At 43.5% G+C, this 26,078-nt stretch overlaps 1 protein-coding gene across 1 annotated transcript in view; it reads right to left on the bottom strand.

The window, feature by feature from the left end:
* LRIG1 (leucine rich repeats and immunoglobulin like domains 1) overlaps nt 1-26,078 on the bottom strand; it is a 151,239-nt gene that overhangs the window by 69,472 nt on the left and 55,689 nt on the right. Inside the window, exons 2-3 of the mRNA XM_044451854.1 lie at nt 25,998-26,069; nt 19,924-19,998 (exon numbers count right to left, since the gene is read on the bottom strand). Of these exons, the coding sequence (XP_044307789.1) occupies nt 19,924-19,998; nt 25,998-26,069 (147 nt within the window). The remainder of the gene's footprint in view (nt 1-19,923; nt 19,999-25,997; nt 26,070-26,078) is intronic.

Raw genomic sequence — 26,078 nt, 5'->3', positions numbered from 1 at the left:
GGGCAATTGAAGACCAGACTGGGGAAAGTCTCCTGTGGGAGTGTCCTGGAAGACAAGGGAGTTGAGGAGGGGTGGACGGCGCTAAAAAGGGAGGTCTTGGAGATGCAAGCCTTGACGATACTGTTAGTTAGCAAGGTGGGAAGGAAAAGGAAAGCATGACCATGAATTGGGGGATTGGATTAGGCCAGGGATTTAGGGTCACCAGATTAGCGTCATCCCCCCCCCCACAGAAATCAAGGAGCCCCTCAGGGCACTAGACATTACAGAAGCACCAGGCCCTGACAAGTTACATCCACATTTGCTGGTCTCCACTTTTGAGGCCTCATGGAGAATGAGTGAGGTTCCAGAGGACTAGAGGGTGGCATCGGTGGTCCAAATCTTCAGAAAAGAGTAGTAGAGGGGACATGGGGAGTTACAGGCCAGTTAGCCTTACATTCATTCTGGGAAAGACAATGGAAAGGCTCATAATAGGAAACACTGTGGAAACCCTAGATAGGGAAGGGAAGGGAAGCTGGTGGCAACACAACATGGCTTCTGCAAAAACAGTTCCTGCCAGACAAACCTTTTGGAATTCTATGACGAGGTTTTGAGGTGGCTAGATGGAGGGGACATGGTTGATGTGGTTTACCTGGATTTCAGCAAGGCTTCTGACAAAGTGCCACATGATATCCTGGTTGAGAAATTGAGGAGTTTTGGGATAGACCAATGCACTGTCCAGTGGATTAGGGCATGAATGACAGACTGAAAGCAGAGGGTAACTATTAGTGGGAAATTATCGAGATGGCAGTCGGTGCGGAGAGGGATCCCGATCCTGGGACTGATCCTGTTCAATCTTTTCATCAATGACTTGGAAGAGGGCATGATCAGTCTGCTGATCAAATTCACAGATGGTACTAAAATGAGGGTGGTGGCCACAACTGAGGAGCAGGTAGTCCAGATCCAAAAGAATCTGGACAGACTATGGAAGTGGGCAGGGGACAACAGGATGGCGTTCAATGTGGAGAAGTAAAAGGTTTTGCACTCGGAGCATAGGAATGGGTGTCAGAAGTACAGGTTAGGGGACAAGTGGCTGTAGAGCAGGACTTGTGAAAAGGATATCAGGGTGCTGGCCGATTGCAGGCTAAACGTGAGTCAGCAGTGTGGCTTCTAGATTGAGAGAGGCCACTCTGGTGTGCCCACAGCTGGAGTAGTGTGTTCAATTCTGGGTCCCTCATTTCAAGAGGGATATAAAAGGTCAGAATCAGTGCAGTGACGGGCCACAAGGATGGTGGCTGCTTTGTAATGCCATATGAGGAGAGACTGAGGGAACTGGGTCTTTTCAGCCTTGAGAAGTGGAGACTCAAAGGGAACCTGTTAGCAACATACAGGTATGTGAGGAGGTGTCACGCAGAAGTGGGTTGTGACCTTTTTTCCCCTGTGGTGGAGGGCAGGATGCATTCCAATGGAGCAAAGCTCAGGAAACCAAGATTCAAGGTGGATGCCAGGAAGCACTTCCTGACAGTTAGGACCCCTAGGTTATGGAGTGGGCTTCCACAAAAGATGGTTGAAGCTCCACTGGTGAGGGTGTTCAAGGACAGGCTGTGCATGCACCTGGTAGGCATGTAATGCGTGGAACTGGCTGGAGCCGGGGTCAGACCAGATGGCCCAGGAGGTCCCCTCTGACTCGCTCTGTTTCTATGACTGAGCAGTGCAGAAGCTAAACTAACTAACTAACAAATGTGTGGGCCTATTTTGCTCGCAACAGAAAGAGTTTTATTTTTTTTCCTCAGAAAAGTGTTTTACAGCATGCATTTATATAAGAGTACCAAGACTGTAGTTCAGACTACACAGAAGAGCAAACATTTTTCCACTTCTGTCCCACTGGAGCATTCATGAGGACTGGGATACACCCAACGGTTTTGCATGTGTATCTGCACACACATTTTAAAACACTGAAACAAATTTTAACTATTTTCACATGACTTAAGGAAAACAATATGCTGCATTTATAGCCTTTCTTCCTCTTATGCGGAAACCATGGTGGCTTACAAGGTTCTCCTCCATTCCCTTTTAATCCTCACAACAGCTACCTTATAGGATAGATTCTGCTGAGAGTAACTGGTCAAAATCACACAGTGAGCCTCATGGCTGAACAGGGACTAGAACCCACATCTCCCAGGACCCCAGTCCAACACTCTAGCACCATGACACTAATACAGCACAAGACTGGGAATGCCACTGTCCGTTTTTCATAATTCTCCCTCCCTCTCCTATCCATACTTTGGGGTAGGTAGGTCATGCAGCCTGGTATGGACAAGAAGGAATTATTCTCAATACAGAGTACTGATGATGTGTGTGTTTTGTATTACTGAAAATTTAAAATATTGGCCATGGAAATCAGGGCCTCTTCCTAAAAATGGAATTATATGTTCCCAGTGTTATTTCAAACGATCAGGGAACTGCTAGTGAACTCCCATCTCCACATTCTAAGCATCAACAAAGCACACCTTTCCTTTTAATTCAAACAGCTATTTATATTTGAAATCCACCCAGACTATGATCAAGTTACAGAGGAATTTTCTCTGTAGTGCTTTGTCCTATTTGATATTTATATCAGATTAGACAATCTTCTGGCAGGTAGAAATCCCACTCTAAATTGTTACTAGACAAGCAAGAGGATGTTTTGCAAGCACACATTATAAGTTGCAAACCAACCTGGTCTCAATTCTTTATTCGGCACAGAACTGTACTTCTGCAAAAGCACCCAAAAAACCAAGTTGGCAATAATACATACATCCCAGAAGGAGGGCTGGCTGTGTTTTCCATTCCTAGGTATCTTGACACAGGGAATGGTTAATGTAACCTTGGTCTAGAACACATTGCATCCCACATGTGAATTCCTTCTGGAGCATTATTTAATTCCCAGCAAGTCTGAGTCGGGATGGAGCTAAACAGGGTACAGATGCATTCCAGCCTTGAAAATGTTTATAACCTCTTTTATTTATGTATTTATTTTTTACTTCTCTTCCATCCACTGAATGCTCCTGAGTGCTATACAAATCCTATCTTGGTAAATCATTTATGTTCTCTCCATAAGTTTACTGTGACACTACCGTTTGTCATCAATCTTTCTTCTCCTATCCTATCACTACCTGAAGTTAGGTGGATGGTGATTAGAAATATTTTTCACTGTTGTCACTCCACTTATGCAATGCTCTCCTCATGCAAACTGCCCTGGCAATAAATAGCACATAATTCCAAGAAGGAAGAAACAAATTTATTCTTATTTACCCAGTCTCTTAAAAAGCACTATCAATGTGCTGCATGGGGTTTTTATCAACTTTGCTTATCCTGAGCTTTGACACAGTTGCTCTGCTCTGTTTTATGTGACCAAATATTTATATTGAGGTTTTATCATGGTCAGTGTGTGCTGCCCAGAGAGCATCAATAAAAGACTAAAAGTCTTTTAAATTAATATACAAGTAGATTGTTCAGGAAAACAAAATCATTCTTGGTGGTTTTCCTCAAGGAGGAAAGCCTCTTCTGCAGACTTATCAAAGCCTCAGAGAGATTTGAAAGAACTGTGTTTCTTAGCACATCACTGGTGTGTTTATCTGTTTGCTTATTTTAATTAGCTCTTTTACTATTTCATGCATGCTAGAACTGAGTGGCTTGCCAAAACCTGTTAGGATCAGACATGGCAGCATAATAAATACAATATAGCCAATGTATCATTGGTTGGTGAATGATAATGATTCTTTGTGATGTCACTGTTGACACAGAGACGATGTGTTCACACCAGTGACAATCCTATCAAGCCAGTATTGAGAGCATGGACATCTGAGACAGCAGGTAACATCAAGTCCGGCTGGGTCATCAAGGCTGCTCATCGCAAAGAGGAACTCTGTACCGCCCTGGGTAAGGTTCTTGTGAAGCTGCTTCCAATATGCCTCACAGCTCCAAAGATACAACCCTCACTCCTGCTCCTGAGGGCTCGTGCCAGACCGAAACAGTCTTATCAGAACAAATGGAAATTGATACGGCTGCAAGTGGCAACATAAACCATACCGACGACCAACTCATGGATCAGTTATCAGTCTCGGTAACAAGACTATCTCTACGCACAGCCAAAGACGGTGGCGTTGAAACAGCAACTGATGACTTAATGGACAAACAGAATGGTTCTGGTGATTCCTTTTCAGAAGGGCAAACATCAGCTTCACCGGATAATGGTGAACAATTAACTGACTCCGAAGTAATAGTGGGCAACCAGAATGCTGATGACAGCCAAGTGAATAAAGAGCTCCAGGCTATTCTCCAGTGGATGGTTGCTTCTCATCTCAATGTCCCGAACCTGACATTCATAAATGAGAATGACAACGAACTGTCTAAGCTACCACTGTTGGCAGAGAAAGCAGGCAAAAAGGCGTACACGGTGGGAGACATTCTTCAGGAGGTAAAAAGGTACTTTGTACAGCAACAGACAGACAAAGCTGTGGGAAATGCACCCTCATGTGGACTTCTCGACTGGCTGCTTGCTAACCTGTAAAACCAAAAACCTTCCTTCTCAACCAAGCCCAGGTGTCAAAACCATGCTTTTACAGGAGCAGCAGATACCATCGTCAGAGCACCATTGAAAGCCACAATGCACTGAACTCAACTTGTCGCTACAATGGTAGCCGGGCAAGATCATCAATAAAAAAAGTTAAAAAGTGAGATGGGAAGCCAGGCTATTTTCTTAAACTTTCTAACACCAATTGGTACACAACTGGCTCCATTGCCAAAGGTCAGAAACATGGATCATTTGATGATAGTGACCATATTAATTCGGTGAATGAGCTCCCTCAGTTCATCTCACCTCAAAACCATTAATGCACTTTCAAGTATTTGTTGGAAAATGCTCCCCAAAAGTGATTCAAGATTGTTCAAGGTTTTTCAAGAAAACTCAAGCTAACCCATAAATGGCTGCTGTAACCCTCCTCAAGCACAAAAATGCCCTTTCCCTTTGAGGAAAGGGAAATTTTAGTGACTGGGAATTCTTTCTAGAAACAAGACAAGAGAGGTTTTTGTGGCTTCTTCTTAACATGAACTGATGCTCCTGACCATGCTTAACACCTTCATTATGTGCTTCAGAGAATGGGATTTGTAGTTCTCTGTAGTACATATAGAATCCAGAGACAGAGAAAGCTAAAATTCCCATGCTCCTCCGCCATAACTCCTCACAACTGAGCCCATAAACTTTTACACAAATCTTTACATGACTTCACCATAACCATGAGGTTCACATGAACACGAAAAGCCATGAGAGATCAGACCAAAGGCCAATCTCAGTCAGAATTCTGTTCATTTAATAGCCAATCAGCTGTCTATGGAAAACCCACCCACTGGTGCAAACAGGAATACTGCCTCTGATACTGGAGGTAGCATACAGCCATCAGAACAAATAGCCACTGATTGCCTTTCCTCCATGAATTTGTCTAATTCCCTTGCAAAGCCATGCAGGTTGGTGGCTGTCACGACAACCTGTGGTGATGAACTCCACAAAGTTTAACTACACAGTATGTGAAATCTGTCCTGAATCTCCCACCAATAAGCTTCATGGGGCGAGCTAGAGTTCTGAGAGAAGGTGAGAAATGTCTCCTGATCTACTTTTTCCACACCATACATAATTTTGAACCTCTACCATGTCTCCTCTAATTCACAATCTTTCTAAGCTAAACAATCTCAGACAATGTAGCCTTTCCTCAAGCCCACTGATCATTTTGATAGCTTCATCAAGCAAGCATGTCCACTCACCTTTGCTAAACTGGAAAGGCATGGGCCTGCAGCCAGATGGGTGACCACATGTAGAAGCAAAGCTTGGGGTTGGGCTTAATGGCCCTATAGGCCCCTTCCAACACTACTATTCTATTCTAGTCTAGTCTAGTCTAGTCCACATGTTTGACAACAGTACAACCCCCCCCCCTCTCTCTCTCTCTCTCTCGGAGGGGGGATGTGCAGTGGCCAGAACTTTTAAGTATGGTCACACCACAGATTTTTATAAGAGCAGTAGAATATTAGCAAGTTTATTATCAATTTCATTTCTTGTCACACCCAACATGGAATTTGAATTAATCTTCCCAGTTAAAGCACAGAAGGATTCAGTAAAACAGACACTGGGAACTATACTAGTAAGCCTAGAACCACACTAGTTCAGTTCATACAATCATGGAAATCTCTGGATTACTCAAGACCACTTGCATCTGTGATGGTTCCACAGACAAATTCTGCCATAATCAAGCAGGTGATTCACACATATTCATATTCACTACTCAAGCCTTTTCCAGTCTTCCATAATCACATTAAGAGGATGAACAAGATATCATACCTACTGATCCTACACCACACTTGTAGACCATAAGATCTACAAGACTCCCTCCCTGGAACACCTGCTGCACAGCCGCCGCCGAGGCCCACGCCGCCGGAAGATCTGAGGCACGCCACCGGACCTGGGGGCCAGCTAACGCCGCTCCCACGGCCACCACCGGTCCATCCTGGGGCCGGGGACGCTGGGCCACCGTCACGGCTGAGGAGGGCGCCACCATCTTGCCAGCTGGCGGGTTCCCCGCGCCCGTCCTTGCACCCACCCATCGCCGGCGTCGGTGAGAGCAACACCAGATTGGGGGCGAGGCGCATGGGCGGGTGCCGGCTTAACTCGCTGGTCGCGGCCTGGGGCAGGAGCCGGATTGGAGCCCCCTCCCTCCTTCCCTGGAACACCTGCCGCACTGCCGCTGCCCACACTGACGGAAGACCTGAGGCACGCCGCCAGGGCTGGGAGTCAGCTGACGCCGCTCCCGCAGCCACCGCCGGTCCATCCCGGGGCCGGAGACACCGGGCCACCGTCGCAGTTGAGGAGGGTGCCGCCATCTTGCTGGCCGGCAGGTTCCCCGCGCCTGTCCTTGCACCCGCCCCACCCGCCAGCGTCAGTGAGAGCAACGCCGGATTGGGGGCAGGGCGTGTGGGCAGGCGCCGGCTTAACTCGCCAGTTGCAGCCTGGGGCCGGCGGCCTGGGGCCGGCAGCCGAAGGGCGGTATCCAAAGGGCAGTTGCTGCCGTTTGTGGCTGTTCGGGGGCTGGGCTGGCGAAAGACTCTGTCAGTGGGTGGAATTTTATATCGGGGGTAGATGGGGAGTTTTTTATTGTTTTAATGTTTTTATTGTATTTTAAATTGTTTTTATGGAGTCGTTCCTGGCCATGTCGACGGTTGAGTTACCTGGGAAGCATGTGGGCGCCGCCATTGGGGTGGTCATGGGCAATGGACGTTACAGCGGTGGGGGCTTAACATGTCCGTGTAGAAGAAGGAGGGACAGATGGCTGACACCTGTCCCTCCTTCTGGTTTTACCCCCAGCCAGAGGGTTCCAGGTAGTCTTGTCAACCGCCCCCCGGGCCTGACAGTGCTGCTGCTTAATGCCAGGTTGGTCCACAATAAATTGTCCCTCATCCACGACCTGATTGTGGATGAGGGGGCCAACCTGGCTTGCATAACAGAGACCTGGGTGGGAGAGGGGGGGATGTCACCCTCTCTCAAATGTGCCCACCCGGGTACCTGGTCCAGCACCGTCCATGCCTGAAGAGGAGGGGAGGGGGGGTCACTCTGGTTTATTGAGCTTCTATTTCCCTTGTGGGGCTTCCAGTCCCTTCGAGGCCAGGCCTAGAGTGCCTCTACTTGGTGTTGGGCGACCGAGACAGATTGGGGATTCTGTTGGTGTACCCTGCACCCTTCTGCCCAACAGACTCCCTGCCTGAGCTGACGGAGATTGTCTCGGACCTGATGTTGAGGATCCCCAGGATGTTGGTCCTGGGGGACTTCAATCTCCATGCCGAGACTGGTCTGACTGGGGCGGCTCAGGACTTCATGGCCTCCATGACGGCCATGGGACTGTCTCAACATGTCACAGGCCCGACCCATGAACATGGACACACTCTGGACCTGGTTTTCTCGATGGGGCAGGAAGAGGGTGGTCTGAGGGTGAGGAATTTGTGTCTGACACCCCTGTCATGGTCAGATCACTTCCTCGTGAGGTTTGTACTCGAGAGCGGCCTTTCCCTCTGTAAGGGTGTGGACCCGATTGTGTGGGTCCGCCCCCGGAGCCGGATGGATCCGGATGGATTCCTGAAGGCCCTGGGGGAGTTTCTGGCTGACAAGACTGGTGCTCCTGTCAAGGCTCTGGTTGAGCTATGGAATGGGGAAATGACCAGGGCTATTGACACGATCGCTCCTAAGCATCCTCTCCTGCCGGGCAGAGCCCGCTCTTCCCTTTGGTATACATCTGAATTGCGGGCGATGAAGCGGGTTGGGAGATGTCTTGAGCGTAGGTGGAGGAAATCAAGGGATGAATCTGACCGAACACACTTAAGAGCCCATTATCGGGCCTATGCTGTGGCGGTGAGGGCGGCGAAAAAGAAATTCTTCTCCGTTTCCATTGCCTCCTCACAATGCCGTCCGGCGGAGGTTTTTCGGGTGGTACAAGGCCTGGTTCTTCCTGGCCCTAAGACAGATCCTGGCCCTGCTGTGACAACTTTGCCAAGCATTTTAGGGAGAAAATCGCTCAGATTTGTCACGAGCTGGACTCCACTAGTGACTCAGAGCCTTCAGGGGAGATACCAATGTCACTGTCTGGTCCAAAATTGATGGATGCCTTTCAGTTACTGCAGCCTGATGATGTGGACAAGGAGCTTGGACGAGTACATTCCACCACTTGCCTATTGGACCCTTGCCCATCTTGGCTAATTAACAACGCCAAGCACGGGACAGGGACCTGGATCTTGGAAGTGGTTAACGCCTTTCTGAGGGATGGCCGGGTACCTGCCCCTTCAAAGGAGGCAGCAGTCCGGCCGGTCCTGAAGAACGCGTCACTGGATCCAGAGATGGTCACTAATTATAGACCAGTGGCCAACATCCCGTTTTTGGGCAAGGTGTTGGAGCGGGTAGTGGCGGGACTACTCCAAGCACTCTTGAATGAAACTGATTATCTGGACCCATTTCAGTCCGGCTTCAGACCCGGGTATGGTACTGAATTTGCCTTGGTCGCCCTGTACGATGACCTGTGCAGGGAGAAAGACAGGGGGAGTGCATCCCTGTTGGATCTCCTGGACCTCTCAGCGGCTTTCGATACCATCGACCATGGTATCCTTCTGGATAGGCTAGCGGGATTGGGGGTTGGGGGCACTGCTTTGCAGTGGTTCCGCTCCTATCTCAATGGCCAATTCCAGAAGGTGGTGCTGGGGGACTATGGTTCTGCACCATGGCAGCTATGCCATGGAGTACCGCAGGGTTCCACCTTGTCTCCTTTGCTATTTAACATCTACATGAAACCGCTGGGAGAGGTCATCAGGAGGTGTGGGCTGCTGGGCATACTGATGATACCCAGCTCTACCTCTCGTTTTCTACCAATCCAGGTGAGGCGGTGGCTGTGCTGAACTGGTGCCTGGCTGAGGTAATGGGCTGGATGAGGGCCAATAAACTGAAGCTCAATCCAGACAAGATGGAGGTTCTGTTGGTTGGCGGATCGGGCTTCGGGGAAGGGGACCCTGACCTAGTTCTGAATGGGGTTGCACTCCCTCTTAGGGACAAGGTCCGCAGCTTGGGAGTGCTCCTCGACCCAGAGCTTTCACTGGAAGCTCAGGTGACAGCAGTGGCAAGGAGCGCTTTCTTTCAGCTTCGGCTGATCCATCAGCCTGCGTCCCTACCTGGAGAACAACTTCCTGGCAACAGTGACACATGTGTTGGTGACTTCCCAACTTGACTTCTGTAACGCGCTCTACGTGGGGCTGCCCTTGAAGACGGTCCAGATACTTCAGTTGGTTCAAAATAGAGCTGCCAGGCTGCTGACGGGGACTGGGCGTTATGTTCACATGACTCCAGTTCTCTTTCAGCTTCACTGGCTTCCCATTGAAGTCCAGGCCCAATTCAAGTGTTGGTTATGACCTATAAAGCCCTTGATGGCTTGGGTCCTGGTTACCTAAAGGAGAGCTTATGTCCATATGTGCCCGCCCACCCCTTGAGATCAGCGGGAGAGGTCCTTCTCCGGGAACCCTCCGTGAAGGATACTAGGAGGGTAAGTACTCGGAGGAGGGCTTTCTCTGCGGTGGCGCCCAATCTATGGAATGCGCTCCCCAGAGAGGTCCGCCTGGCGCCGTCGTTATTTGTTTTTCGGCTCCAGGCAAAGACCTTTTTATTCAAATGCCATTTTAATTGCTAATATTTATTTATTTATTTTTCTTCTCTGGCCAGGACATCTCCAATTATATTGTTTTTATATTGTTATTATTTATTTATTGTTGTGAGCCGCCCCAAGGCTTCAGCGAATGGGGCGGCATAGAAGCTTTCTAAATAAATAAATAAATAAATAAATAAATAAATAAATAAATAAATAAATAAATAAATAAGAAAGAAAGAAAGAAAGAAAGAAAGAAAGAAAGAAAGAAAGAAAGAAAGAAAGAAAGATCAGAAAAGGGGCACTAAGTCCAAACCACTGCATGTGTGCAGGGTTGTCTATATGACCAAGATCCTAGCCTGAGTTGGGTTTGTTTGTTTATATTCTTTATATACCATCAAATCATTATAAAATCTTAAGATAGTTTACACACAATTAAAAATAATTATTACAGCAGTAAAACAATTGAAAACTCCTAAGTGCCAGTACTTGATAAAACACATAAAGTTTCAGCACCAGGCACACCTCTCTAAAGCACAAGTTCCATAATTGGGGTGTTAACCCTACATACATGCAGCTGTACATGAATAGATGCCCTTTTCATGATATCTGCCGAACATGTAGTAATGAGCCAGTAGCCACAATCTTGCTTTTCCAGAGGAGCACAGTATACACATGACTCCACAGATCCAAAAGGCTTCAGTGACTAACTTGTATTTACCAGCCATGCTTAATAAACTCACCCACATTTTATCCTCACAGCAACCCTGTGAAAGCACATAACTGGCCAAAGCACATGATTACTCCTCACTAGCCCACAGCTGAGTATGGATTGAACTTGAGTCTCTTCCATCCTAGTGTAGCACTCTTCTTCTATTATTTATGCATACAGCAAGTAATTAGGTTTCTAGAACAGGCAACAAATCTTTTATAGGACCAAACAATACTTTAAATGACACTAGATGCTTTTGCAGTCACACAGATTCCTTCATCAGGTACAATGTGTATTCAGAATACACATGAACAAGTTAAAAGGCCCTTACATATCTATTTCTAGTTTGGGACTGGGTTGTTGCTACAGCAGACCACCGCTGGTATGGTTGCAAATTAGATTTTCTCTTGGCCACAACTGGATGGTTCTTGCTGGTTCTCAGATTACAGAACTGCCAGTGTCCAAGTTAAACAATGGAATGTACATTAATTCTCTTGAAAAGCTGTCTGTCTTTTAGGATGACATTCCAACTTTGGAAAGGTAGGATATGGTGCACGGAATATAAAAACATTGCAGAGACTGAGCCAAAACAAGAATGAAAAAACACCCCACCCTCAACCCACTAGTCAACAGTATGTCTAGTTGAAGGTCCTGGTGTTGATCCCTTCATGTTACTTTTCTGGTGGCTCTTTTGAGCACCAAAGGGACAGACTGGTTTTGTGCTGCATCCAGATATGAAATTCTTATTTGGACAGCAAACAGAGTTTATCACATGGTAACAGAGCAGATCTAAATGTCATTTCACCCTGGGATATCAACTATGAGATCTGTTTCTTCACAATATTGCTTCATACACTTTTTATTGCCGCAGTTATCTACCACCATAGATATCACCCATGAACAAATTACTAGACGATGCTTCAGAAGGCATCCAATATCCAAACAGACACAAGCAAAATAGCTAATAATGTCTGCAGGTCCACTTACTTTCCATGGTCATTTGGAAGAGAGGGGGAAAGTATAATAGCGTAAGAATAGTTTTCAAGAAGTGGAGGGAAAGTACACCAGAAAATATATTCCAGAATAAAACTGGTGACAAGATGGCACTAACTATGCATGATTGTTTGATGAAGCATATGTGTTATTTATTTGAAACTGAGATTGTTGTAGGGCAGAAAGCAGATCTCCAGATGTTTTAGACTTGGATCCCCAGCATCCCTGATCTATGGTCATGCTGGGAGGAGCTTCTAGGAGTTACAGTCTGAATCATCTGGAGGTCTACCTTCTAGCATCCCATTTTTAAGGGATGGTTTTAGACCAGGTTCGTTTAAAGAATTACATGAGCTTAAATCCAGTTTTGTCAAATGAGCATATACTAAAAATGCAGCCACAGCCAGTTATAGCATCCTAATGAGTGTACTTCATTAGTACCTCTTATTATTGAATGCCAAGAGTTTTGAAAATATGTTAGCCACATTCACACTGTTAGAGGTAGAGGTAGAACATCCAAACTGAACACCAGAAACTATATGGCCGAAGTTATAGGTAAGCATATTTTTCCATCCCACTGATTTTAAAATGAGGGAGTAAGCACACATGAGCACTCCCCAATTAACTCAAATGGGACAAATGTGCTTAATTTCAGCTGCAGCACATCCATAATGAAACTTAACTTTCACAGTCAGTGTTAGCTCTGTCCAGGTTGGCCCCTTGTGCTTTACTTGCTTAAATACACAGAATTGTGTTCCTTGAAGCAATATACCTAAGCATCTATGTTACACTTGGAACCTTAAATCTAGACCATTAAGGATGCAATGTAAAATCATCCATATACTTCCTCTGCTCTCCTGCCAAGACCTCTTTCAATAAAAGGTGATTGTTGGCAGATTACTCTTCCTTTTCTCCAGGCTAAACTCACTAGATTCTTCTAAGATTTGCCTTCTGTTGGGTTGTATTCAAGGGGACCCACCCGCTAGCAGAACAGATAGTGTTGCCAGAATGGAGTCCCCCAAATCTGCTTCAGAACATTGGTCAGCACTCCAGAACAGATCTGAAGGCTGCAGGGGTAGGAAAGGAAAGGGGTTGCTCCATCATAAGAGCAGAACCCCATTTTCTTGATTGCTGGATGAAGCCCAATCACCTTTCTAATTCTTTCTCAAACTGCCTTATATCTTTTCCCACATTACTACTACTTCTGTAGAAAGCCTTCAAATGTTATTTTAAAAACCTCAGGATACAAGAAAGCTCTATGTGTATGTACTTTGAAATACCAGTGATAAATTGTTTAAGGTTTGCTTTCCTGTTGGATTTCTCTATTTAGTTACTATTTAATGTGAATTCATCTGTACAGGAATGAGCCTGCAAAAGTGACCAGTGCTTCACAAGAAAGACTTATACACTGTTCCTCTTTTTCTGGCACTAAATAGCTTGTACCAGCAATACTGCATTCCTTATGAATCACTCAATACCATTTCCCAGTCTTTTCATTAAAAAAAACCAACCCTAACACCCAAGCATCCTCAATTCTACTTGTTATCCTTAGTCCTTATTTTTACCAGGGTCATGATCAAGAAAGGGCTCAGAAATGTAGTTTTTTTTATCAGTAAGCAGCTAAGTGAGCTGGATCACAAACATATTTGCATTTGGCAAATGCAGTAATAAAAAGTGGCAGTAGTTATTGTTTATAGCTGATTTCTCCATTCTACAAAAGCACTGAGACTCAAAGCCAACTTGGCAGCAATTGCAAAGGAAAAAAAAGGTGAATATGAAAGCAAGATGTGGATGAATGCCAAGAAGTCACAATTGGCCAAGGTTACCTAACACCTGACCCCACATGCTACAAAGCAGGTATTTATTTCACAGTGTTTACAGTTGCAAACACACACGCACGCACACACACACACACGAACGATGGTGTCACTCTATGCATCAATTAGCTCAAAGAATATGAGAACTGAAAATTAGGCAAAGGAATTTCTTAAAAAATAATCTGTTACATCATACCTGTAGCCCTCCAAAATACAAAAAGTAACAGTGATTCAATGAACAAAACACACAGATGTCTCCATTTTCCTCCCCAAAGGGAAAAAAATGTCCAAACAGCCAAAACAAATAGCCAATTTTTTTTAAACTTCTCTGAAAACCTATGACTAACCAAAAATTACTGAAGTTTGAAAATTTGCATCTTTTACAAATAAACTATCTGATCTAACAGATGTCATGAACTCTTCTAATTACAACATGAAAAAAATACAACTAATTTTGCAAGTAAATAAAGCATAAGAATAAATAGCACAGTTTTTTAAAAAAGCCATGAAGTAGCGCAAAAAGGGGGGAATGAATCTCAACAGTTTGCATATTTCCTAGGTTGGTACTGGAACAAGAAATTTCCTATTGGCTCCATGATATCAAAGGTAGTACCCAAATAGCCAGAAAACAAATGAGGAAAGACTGGTAAAACTAGAAGATGTTTGAATGCAGGGGATAACATCTTCCCATTTCTTAAACTGCTTTCTCATTGGATTATACTGCTTCATAAGTTCAGCATACATTCCTATTTTTAAATTGGGAAGGATCAACTTATCTTTTCAGAAGCCAGTCTAATTCTTTTGCTGGTACTATTGTCAGCAAAATATTCTTTGGGTGGATTTGACCTCATACCTAATGGTTGGACTCAGAAAACAGCATTCAGGAGAGGTGCTGCCGGGGGTGGGGGGGTGCTAAATTATTTTGCACCTTCACTGAGCTGGTGAGCCGCACAAGAGCGGTCATATGTCATGTAGCCCCTGTACCTTATCTTCATGCCTCTCCTCTGGGACCTTTTTTTAGTTTCTGTCTAGGCTGGATGTTAGATACTGCTGTCTGATATGCTACCATAAGTTATGGCATGATATGCTACCCTTTAAGCTTCACTTCAATTAGCAATCCATTGTGGCACTGCTGCTCTGTCACATGTGGCATATTTCGTCTGCAGCTACAACTCCTGAATTTCAGCAACAATTTGAAAATAGAAGGCATCTCTATAAAGTGTTACAAGATCAAAATCAGGGGTACCTCTCCTACTCTTCCACCCACCCAAAGAGATATATAGACCAATACATTTCTTTGCTCCTATTTAGGCCACAGAAAGTATATGTAGGGATAGAGGAAAGAATGATTAAACTTGAGTTTGCAGCCCAGCTTCTTCTATATATTTTATAGTCACACCTGGAAAATATCCCCAAATACTTACAAAGAGAGCAAGCAAATAAATATCAGAAAGGTTGATTAAAAATGGACTGAGCCAACAGTCCCAGTGAACACTCAGAAAACAGATTTATTTATTTATTTATCGATTTTATCTCCTGCCTTTTTCCTACAAAGGGCTCAAGGCAGCTTACATCATTCTCCTCCTCCATCTTATCCCCACAACAACAACCCTGTGAGGTAGGTTGGGCTGAGAGTCTGTGACTGGTCCAAAGTCACCCAGTTGGCTCCATGGCTGAGCAGGGACTAGAACCCAGATCTGGGACTGTTTCAACTTAAGAGTCCCAGTCCCATGCTCTTAACCACTACACCACACTGGATCTCAACAGATCTAAACAACAGAGAAGAAAGTGGCTGGGTTCAGGCAATATAGCAAGCCAAGGCAATTTTCTACCATTGCTGCTCTGTTGTGAGTCTGAATCCAGTCATGGTATTTTACCACCATGGAATCTTCGGCTTCTAGAAACCACAATACAAAACAGTGGTTTGTTCTATGCCTTCTCTGTACCACCATGGTTTATCATGGTTTCCACAGACCTGGTATGCAACTGCTGCAGGAACCACTGGAAAGAGTGGCAACTTCAGGAGCTGCTCCGGCCATCCCGCCTCTATGGGTGCACCAATGAGGAAGAGGGAGGGAACACAGGCAGGGAGTGATGCAGCTTGGGACTGAATTTCAGGCACAGTGGCCGATGGGATACATGGCAACCATGGGAGGACTGAGCAGATGAGGACTGGAAGATGAAAACCATGATAAAGTAGAAGCCACTTGATTGGATTGTCTGTTAGACAGCCTGTGGTTTAAAAAAAAACTGCAAACCATGAAACTACATGGGGTTGCTTGGCATTTTGTGTGCATGCAGCTAGTTAAGTCATTGCAATTTTGTGTGAATGCAACTAGTTGCATCACTCTAGAGAAAAAGTAGTTTCATGATCCACTTTGGTAACCCCACAAAAACTGGGGATAAAAAGCAGGATGTAACAGTCCTACTCATGTTGCCTGCCCACTCTGCTGGAATAATAGGCCCTTTATGAGTGATATTAACTTATCATACCCAATGCCTTCCCTAGAATCAGAGTACCAGCAATGTATAGGTGCCAGTCTCTTAAGTCCGGGTGATAAAAAGTGTATGTGAATGCAAGCTAGATGAGTACTTTAACTCTGTTTCAACTTAAGCACGATCGAGACAGGGTAAAAGAACTGGCTCCATGACAGTGGCATAAAAATGCTCCAATTGACAGATCTCTAAGTATCTTGCTTTGACTTAAGATTGTTATTTTTTTAAATATGATTTTTAAAAAGAAAGCAGGGGGTAGGAGAATGAGACATGACCACAGCTGCCTATTTTGACCTGAATGAGAGAACTCCTCAACTTTCCACATTTTAGTACAGCCTTAATGGAAAAGCAGGAATGTAGCCAATTTGTCCTGCTTTCCTATGTACTCTGTGTAAATGGTGGCAGGTATTAAAACAAATATACCAAGATTACTTCAAAAGCACTCAAGAGTGCACATCACACCCTGTAGGAAACCATAATATATGGCACCCCATTGCTGAACATGCCTACCAGGACTAAAGTGAATAGCATCAAATACTGGGAGGGTAGGAATTAAGGCCCTGGTGCTGACAGCCAAGCAATTGTCTGGTTAAGCATTGTTTTCATTTACATGTACCTATTTCAAATTTTAGCACTGTGAACAAATGCATAAAGCAATAAAGTAGCAAGTAAACCCAATAAAAGTGTTGTAGCATCACAAAGCAACTGATAGCAGATGAAATGGAGGCACTATAGCAACAATACTCGATAGACTGCATCACTTAGTACATGGGTAACAGCTATTCACCCAATCACAAAAGAGGCTAGCACAAGCAAACCAAGTCTCCTTTCCCATACCATGGTGGCTACACAGTGTGCATATCAACTTAACCCATGAACCAGCGTTAGGTCTCCTTGGATATACAGACTGTGTAGTACAGCTTTAGTTCTAGTATTACTTTCTCAGCGTTCAGGATCGCCACAAGATCCGGTATGACTCATCTGAGGGACTGAACAAGAGCCAGTCATCCAAATATGAGAGTATTCGGATCTTCTGGAATGCTCATGCACTTGATGAATACACCGTGGGCCTCCGATAGCCCAAATTAAAGCAAAGTAATCAGTAAGAATGGAGTGAGCACAACAAAGGCAGGGAACATGGGGAAAAAAACTGGTGGTACCAATTAATCTATGGAAATGTCCATTCTTGAGGACCAATCTGTGACCTTTCTTCAGCAAAGAAGACATGTTTTCTATGGAGACCACTCAACCTGCTCTTCTTGACAAAAGTATTAAGCCTTCTCATTTTTACAAACATCACTAGTCTGCATTGCAAATATTTTAAGCAAAAACCATTAGTGGTATTTCTTCCACAGCTGCCTTTCTATAAAAGTATTCTGATTTCCTGCACCAGCATATTGGTCCTAGCCCCAGTGCCACTGTGGAACTTGTGGGTTCAAAGTCAGACTCTGATTCAGACTTGGAACATGCCATCTAGGAGCCCAACTGTAAGAAACTCAGGGCCCGATTCCCATCTGATTCCAGGCTGAGGGAGGAAGGTGCGTCTTTTCAGCCTCAGCCTCAGCCTACAGCTTTGAGTCATTCCTCTGACTTGTAGCCTGAGAATGTAGGAACTAAGTAGGAGGAAGTTTCAGTACCCAACTGCCTAACAGAATACATGTCTGAGCTGGGAAGGAGGTTATTTGCCCAAGCTTCAACAAGAGGACATGCCCAAACTTTGAAAAAAGTTGCTCTTCTAACCTCCATGAAAAAGTCCTCACAGTAATATACATAAAAACCTGGATGTTCCACCCTTCTTTTAAACTTGTGGAAGTTCTTGTTGCCCTAGAAGGATTCACTCCATGTGGCCCTATCTATCTATCTATCTATCTATCTATCTATCTATCTATATCTAAAACATTTCTATGCCGCCCCTTGCCAAAGCCTCGGGGCAGCTCACAGGTCAAAGCAGGTCTGCCTGAAAGTAGTGTAGAATTCTATTCCAAAATCTCATGTGCTCTCATATTTGCCCAGCCATTTTGTATCTGTCCTTACTCTTCTTAAGGAATGACTTCCACAGCTGAACAGGCAATTCTTGGTGAAATGGAGATCCTCAGCATTACTGTGGTTCTTGCAGGAAAAGGTTAATCAAACAAAGCCAGGTACACGTCTTTTAAGCAAACACATCAGACATGCATCATGCTGCACCATCCATGACAAATTTCACTGGGTTCAGTTCTTTGCTACTTGAGTACCTCCATCTGAAATACTATCAACTGCTTTTTCCTTTCTCCAAAGAGGCCATTGAAGACAGCACTCACTTTCTTCCACAGAAAGAACCAGTTTACTGCCATCACAACATGCTGTTTAGCCTTGTTAAGAGCAGACTTTGTGCCTAATAATTTCCCACTTTTCTTCCCTCCCTGCCAACGGATGAATGAAAGGCCTGTTTCCCTCGCCAGACTCCACTACCCAGGATTTTGATGCAGGGTCATTTCTCATGAAATCATATGCCATTCAGATTTCATGAACGTTCATGATTCTCTTCCTAACAGACTGTGATGAGCCTTAATGTGTGCCACAATCAACCATATGTAGTATGGGAAAACAAGGGCAGTATTTTGTAGATGGAAAGTCTTCCTGACAGCTCTCAATGCCTAGCAACCCCTTTATTTTTACACTGTTCAACCATTTGTTACGAGACACCATCATAAGGTCTCCTGACATGCAGGCTTGTTCCAAGTTAAATCATTAGTGACTTTATCCTTATCTGAAGAGCTGCTCACTAACAAGCAATCTTAATCTGATGGCTAGAGTATGCTGGACTTGAACCAGGGAAGGCCCATAGTTCAGGGGCATAACATATACCTAGCACGAAAACTATCTCAGTTTTGATTGACGACATTTCTAGGAAAGACCTATGACAGAAACTCTGGGGATTTACCACCAGTGGGTATTGACCATACGGAGTTAGATGCTCCAATGGTGTCACCTAGTATAAGATAGAAGAGTCAAATACATCACACTGGATTCCCTGGAAGAATGGCAGAACACATACATAACAAATCAATAAAATAAGAAGACAACAAATAATAGTTTCCTTCTCATTTCATTCTGATAGATCACCTTCAATCCTCTTGAGCCAATTCTTTGTTATTTGGTCGATTCTTCTCTTGGCAGTTTGTGCATCCAACTTAGTTCACGCTGCTTAAAATGCATACACTTTACCCAGGGGCCAAAACAGAGCTTACTTGCTAGGCATTGCTTACAGTCATCTCTCTTTTTTCATTCTGATGCACATACGGGGGTTTAATCCATGTGCTTTTTGGATCACTATTTTTCAACAGAAATGGCAGGTGCACGACCAATATTGGGTGTGGGAAGGATTAAGTCCATCCTACTCTCCATGCTAGGGTCCCAGTCTGAGGTAGGGAAAAGACAGAACTGCTAGCTATCTAAAGTAATGTCTGTTTTGGCTCTGAATAATGAATATTCTTAAATTTACCACTGAACAGTTGTCTCCATATGGAAAGGGTCAGTGCTGGCACCAATATCCAAGAGACATTGAAGGAAAGGATCCATGAATCACAGGGATCATGATGGACACATATCCTGTGTATGCTCTTGACCACTTACTTGCATACATATATATTGAACGGTATGTATGACTATACCTCTATGCCCAAATGCTCACATGAACGCACTCATGTGCACACATACAGACACAAATATACATGCTGAAATTGAGACTTACAGGTACAGGGAGGTTATGTGAACAGAAGCTGCTCCCAGGGATGGAATAGCCGTCAGTTCATTGTTATTAAGTCTCCTAGAAGAAACAAACACACATATTTAAATACAAGAAACTTTTAAAAAGCAAAGGAGGCACAATTTTGCAGGTTTCAGGTAGTTTTTTTTGTAAGGATAAAACTCATTATTGGCCATCATCAACAACCTGAGTTACCAGGAGGTCTGATGATTTGAAGAAATAGATCTGATTAGCACTTCCTGTATCTTTGCAACTTTCCAGCTAAGCCTCTGCCAAGAACACTTATAACAGAAACCCAGCTGCACATTCCATGCCTACTTTAGTTATTGCTAAAGCATATTTATGGAATAGCAGCATACGCCAGTTCCCTGTCAAGGGTGGCCAAACTACAGATCACGAGACACATTCAGCTCCAAAGGGTATCGCCTTCAGCTCCCGATCCAGTCTCATACACAAAACCATACCCCACCTTTTTGGGAGAGTGCTGGCACATCACTGCTGGGTTTAATGGCTGGACAGGCTGTACGCATGGCCAAGAACAACTGGCATGACTTGTAGCTACAATAATTATGGTACCAGCAGCTGCAAATAGACAGCATCATAGTCACTTGGCGAGGTGCAGAGACAGCTCTGCTGCCATTATGTAGTCTGAGGCAACTTGCTTCAGGTAGCACCACAGGGATGGGGAGAGGGAAGACAGCTAACAACGGAAACTGGTACCTCCGCTTCAGACAGCAAAAGCTACTGAACCAGCTCAGCTGTGCCTACTGTCTTTCTCTAAGCAAACCTTATAAAGGTGCAATTTGATCAGGCTTTGACTTCAGCATCCTGAGAATTGGAGCTTTCACATTTAAAATGCTCCACAGTGTTTGGATTCCCTTCACACCCCACCCACTTTAAAAACCCCACTGGCTTTAAACAGGAGCAAATGAAACACATGTCCAGTGAAATCAGGCAGGATTTAAACAATGGGCACAAGTCTGCCCAAGTGAACATTCTGAGACTGCAAATCCAAGCACAAATTTTCCTACTGAATATAGACAGACTTGCTTTTGGGTAAACAAGAACCTGTTCTCTGGTGGTCAAGCACAAAGCTAAATACCCCTGTGTCATAGAATGCTGCCTTATACCAACTCAAGACATTGGTCTCCCTAGCCTAATACTGTCTTCTAGTGGCAGCATCTCATCAGGGTTTGTGGGTGGGAGCCATCATTGGAAAACAAAGCTGGGTCCTTTGGCGTGCAAAGCATATGCTTTCCTCCATGCTACAGCCTACACTCAAAGAGGCAGAAGGATAAATATGAAAGTATTGCACTGCATCCCCTGTTTATTTCAGACCGTCTACTTCCTACCAAAAATTTGCTCTTCTTTTCCTGCCCCTGACCTGTTGCTGATTAGCAAGCAGGAAGAGTCAATTACCTCACCCCACCTACTTTTCCTCCTTACCCATTTTTGCTGCTTTTAGCAGGAACATCCTGCCACCCATCCCACATGGCTTGCTGCTGCCCTTCCCCAGCCCTGAGCAAAATGGCTGCCTACAGGAGGCAGGCAAAAGCAATAGCACCCCAGAGTTCCTTTCCTGGCAGAACAAGTTTGTTTGTTTTATGCTTGGGGTGGGGGGAGAGTGAGAGGATGGAACAGCCAGAAGAATCTAGGTCTACTCAGAAGGTGCAAAAAAACAATTCAAACCATGCCCATAAACCCCTTTCCCGCCAAGGGAGTTTGACCAAGAGAGTGACATCTCAGAAGCCCAGCAGGAAGAAGGGAGATTTTCTGGTGGAGAAGAACACAGCTATATTGCATGCTATAATGAAAGAGTGAGAGAATAATGCCTATTTTGCAAACTCTACACAGTCCACAGAACTCAGCTCTGAGCAAGTATTTTTCAGTTAGCAACTTATTATTAATTTGTGTGCATGAAAAGTATGCACAGTCCTCCACATACAGAACTGCAGACTGATACAACAGAGGTATATACGCACACAGGTCAAGGGACTCAGGGCTTCCAATTAGTAGCTGGCCAGCTGCACACTGATCTTTACTGCTTTCAAAAAAAACTGAAACACAAAGGCTGAAATGGAGTGTCAAACATCCATGTTATTGGCTAGCAGAGGGAAGATAATAGATGTTTAATTGCCAACAAGAAAATAAAGGCCTTACATTCAAACCAAAGTAAACTATTTTACGCATTAAATGGCCAGCAAATGTGGATATTTCTAATGCAAGTCTTTCCTAATTTCTAAAAAAATGGTAGTCAGGGAATGTTACTGCTTTTTATTCCACTGCCATGCAATCAGATATAGGAGCTCCCTTCTCAGTAGTATAATGTTTGTATTCTGACACTAAGTGAAAGCTGATCTGGGTGATATGGCATGCTCCCTTCTTGATTTAAAGAGCCCTTGTTTTGTATGTTGAATTAGTCAATTAATTACCATAATAACAGTTGCTTGTCTGGTGGCTTGAAAACTGCCTAATTTCCTGGCCATATTGCTGCCTCGCCTTCACCCTCATATCACCAATTAGAGCAGTAAAACAAAATCAGAGCAGAGTGTTAATTCTGCATCAGTGTATGACGGTGTTTCAATTTCTTACAAGGAACTATACAAATGGACAGCCTGTCTTTTTTTTTTTTAAGAAAAGCCCAGTTTTAAATGTATCTATTTAGATTTATAGCGCATGATAGTCAGATCCACAGTTTGTGATATCCATAGTTTATGATATCCATGATAATCAGGAGAAGACAGAAAATTATGAAATTATGTAAATAAAATTCAGATCTATTTTGCCTTGAAATCTTTAAAATTACAGAAAAATTCTAAACCTTATTTATATTTTTAAAAGGTGAAAGACTATATAATCAATAGCTTATAATTTATACTTAACTAGTATAATTGCTATCTATGGCAACTAATTAACAGCATCAAGCTCTTGCAAGGAATTCCTGCAAGAAACTCGTATAAGATTCCTGATTTTTAAACTATCTTCTGGAAACTAAGATAAGAATTCCTTGAATGATGCTCATTAAAAGATACATGTAAAACACTTCAGTATCAGACATGCAACATACATTTCAGTGATCCTGAAACTCACTATTCTAAAATATACTGCCATAAGCTCAAGAGATCAGCATGCACTTGTGCCTACGACTTATTTGGACAAAATATTCCAGACAAGGAAATGCCCTGAGAATTACCATATGTCAGAAGATCTTAGGAAGCATATGAGGTACCTTCATCTCTAAACTCATTTTTCCATAATTGCCAGAAGAATATTTTGAAGACATCATTGCCTTTATCTGGAATCTCTTACAAGTGCAAGCATTAAACAATGACCACATGAAGTTTCTCCATCCACAGAGTCTGCCCTGTTTTTTCATGGGAAATGCTGGAGGATTGCGAGCAGTCAAACTGAATTGGAGACCCTCTTTGAGGAGGAGCTTCAAGTGACCACCAGAACACGTACGGGAATTTTGACTGAGATATAACTTAATTTGAGAAGATTTCACCAAATCTTGGAAGCAGAAAAAACTTTGGCTTCCACCAATAACAAGAGATCATAGTGGACATAGGGCTTTGGGAAAGAGCCACCACATTAAGTTGTCAGCATTTGACAATTTCCCATATCAACCATGAAAGCAGTGACGGTCAAGACAAAATCAGAACTGAACAGTTACTCTTGGCTGTTATTTTATTTTGACAGAAGTTTGCTGTTTGCATGTGTTGGACAAGCTGCTTTGGCACCTGTTCTGGAGCTTCTTTCAGGAAAAGCAAGCAAAAGTGACCACTCTCTGTAACGACTCTGGTTGAAAGCTCTACTTTCTACCCTTTGATCATGCTACTCTGTGTAGTAAGAAGGGGAGATGGGAATGCCACTCTGTATAAAATATTTACAGCCCAGTTGCCAGGCTAATGTCATGCTGAAATGGATCCTGCTCAAAAATAGCCCAGTTCTCTTGAGGATTCACTGAAAGGCACTTAAGATTTTATTTTTTAATTTTATTTTTTTGTAAAAAGGGAGAAGTTTGAGAAAGGAACTTTTACTCAATTTACCACTCATTTCTTACAAAAATGTTAGCAAAAAAATCAAATATATATTTTTATGCTGAAATACAAGCAACTTTTTGCTGATCTATGAAACAGAACACCGTGCTCAAACAGAAAACAGGAAGAAAGGTTCCTTAGGACATGTACTGAACAACAGGAGGAGGATGTGGCAAACTATCTCCAGGTACAATTCCTCCTCCTCCTCCTGTAAAGTTCAGGGTAATTTATCATCATAATTTATCATGGCATCACCAGATTGTGAAGCCTTCCACTTCCCACCCTCCTCATAGTGGCTGTTACAATACAGGGTAAGTGATCTTAAAGGTTAAGATCTTTCTACCATAGCTAAATGATACCAAGACTTCTCAAGAATTTGGGACCTCCTTCTCACCTACTGCAGAACCTCAACAATATAAGTTGTAATATCTATTGAAGTTTAGCTGACTATTTATCTATTTATTATAAATAAATAAGGCCACATTCTCTCAGAGTGGCCAGCATGTCATTTAAACCAACTAGGATACATAAAAATAGGTATCTTCTCTCTGCAGGGTATCTTTTAAGGGATCTTACCGGTTAAGATGACTTGCTTAGAAGTCAGACCTTCACATGGGAATGCCAATTTCCACAGCACAGTTGTGCCATGTGCAATCCAGCACTTTATTCCATAAGAACCTGCAGATGCTCTCTTTACTTAGCATGCAGTTGTAGTAGCACTGAAAACTCATACTGGGCCAATATGGCATGCGTTGGCAACTTTGGATAGTCCAGGGATCAATTTTCACTTATCAGGGGCACAGAAATTCTACATCTGGCCTGCAAAGCCTTGAAGATTCCTCTATGTCTAAGCCTGTGGAGGAATTCCCACTGTTACCTCCAAACAGAGATCTAAGGTAACAGCTTGGCAGGAGATGACTCAGTCAGAGGAAGAGGAATCAATTCCAAAAGATTTCTGAAGATTCCTTAACAGATATCCTGGAGAGAGAAGAGACCTGTTTTTATGCATCCTTTTTGGTTTAAATAATATGCTAGACACTGAAAGAATGTGGAATTATTTATTTATAACAAATAAATAGCAAGCTAAACTTCAACAGATATTGCAACTTATATTGCTGAGATTCTGCAGTAGGTAAAAAGGAGGTCACAGATTTGCAAAGTCTTGTGTCACTGAGTTATGGTAGAAACCATTTCCCAATCAATTACTTCCACCCCAAACACACATACAATACAGATTATAAAAATGCTGAAGGGTTTACTGAACTGTTATATTAAAATAATATAGTAAATAAATATAGATAATATAGCCAGACATTACTATGAAAGAACAGAAGAAACTGCTTTTCACAGTACAGCCCTCTACGTAAACACAGATGTTCATTAACTGAAATGTACTGAGATATGTTTCAAGATGAAAATTAAAAAAACAAATCAACAAATTAAGATCTCTCTTTAATTCTGGCTACTGGTGCTAATGCAGTATCTGCCAACACTGCTGAACCCAATATCTCTACCATGTCTCTGGGGCTGACAAACAGAAGGTGGGAGGAGAACAATTATTCTGTAGCATGGTACACTACATCTTTGTTTCCTAAGAGACTCCGGAAAAGTTAGCATCAGATGTCACAGCTGAGTCAACTCCCACTTGCTGGAAGAAAGTGTATCCACATAGCCAGGTATAGCTATCTGAACTACTCTGGCTTGAAGACCAATTAGGAAGTGCTGCAGAGAAAACAAAAAAGAGACAGAGCAGCAGACAAATGACAATGATTTCCAATACATATGCTGTGATTTAATTGAGAGGTTGTGTTCTACTAATTGACTGCTTAATTTAAAAAATCACAAAGGTGCCATATGAAAGAAAACAATAGCTCAGATTTAATCTGCTGATGCAAGCTAATGGTACAATGGAAGCATGTCACTGGAAACTGTATACATTTTCCTGCTGACATCCCAGCCAGAATGGAAGTGAAGACAGAGGGAAGCCGAGATTAAAGCTCATTTGAGAGAAATACTTACACCTCCCGTAGGTTTGGCAGCTTTGTGAAGGCAGAAGGATCAATCTCTGTCAACTTGTTGTGGCTCAGGTTTCTGTTCAAA

The sequence above is a fragment of the Varanus komodoensis genome, unplaced genomic scaffold (genome assembly GCF_004798865.1).
Source record: "Varanus komodoensis strain SLA01 unplaced genomic scaffold, ASM479886v1 scaffold6_4, whole genome shotgun sequence".
Classification (NCBI taxonomy): Eukaryota; Metazoa; Chordata; class Lepidosauria; order Squamata; family Varanidae; genus Varanus; species Varanus komodoensis.
The sequence above is the reverse complement of the archived record's forward strand: the minus strand, read 5'-3'. Positions and strand labels throughout refer to the sequence as shown.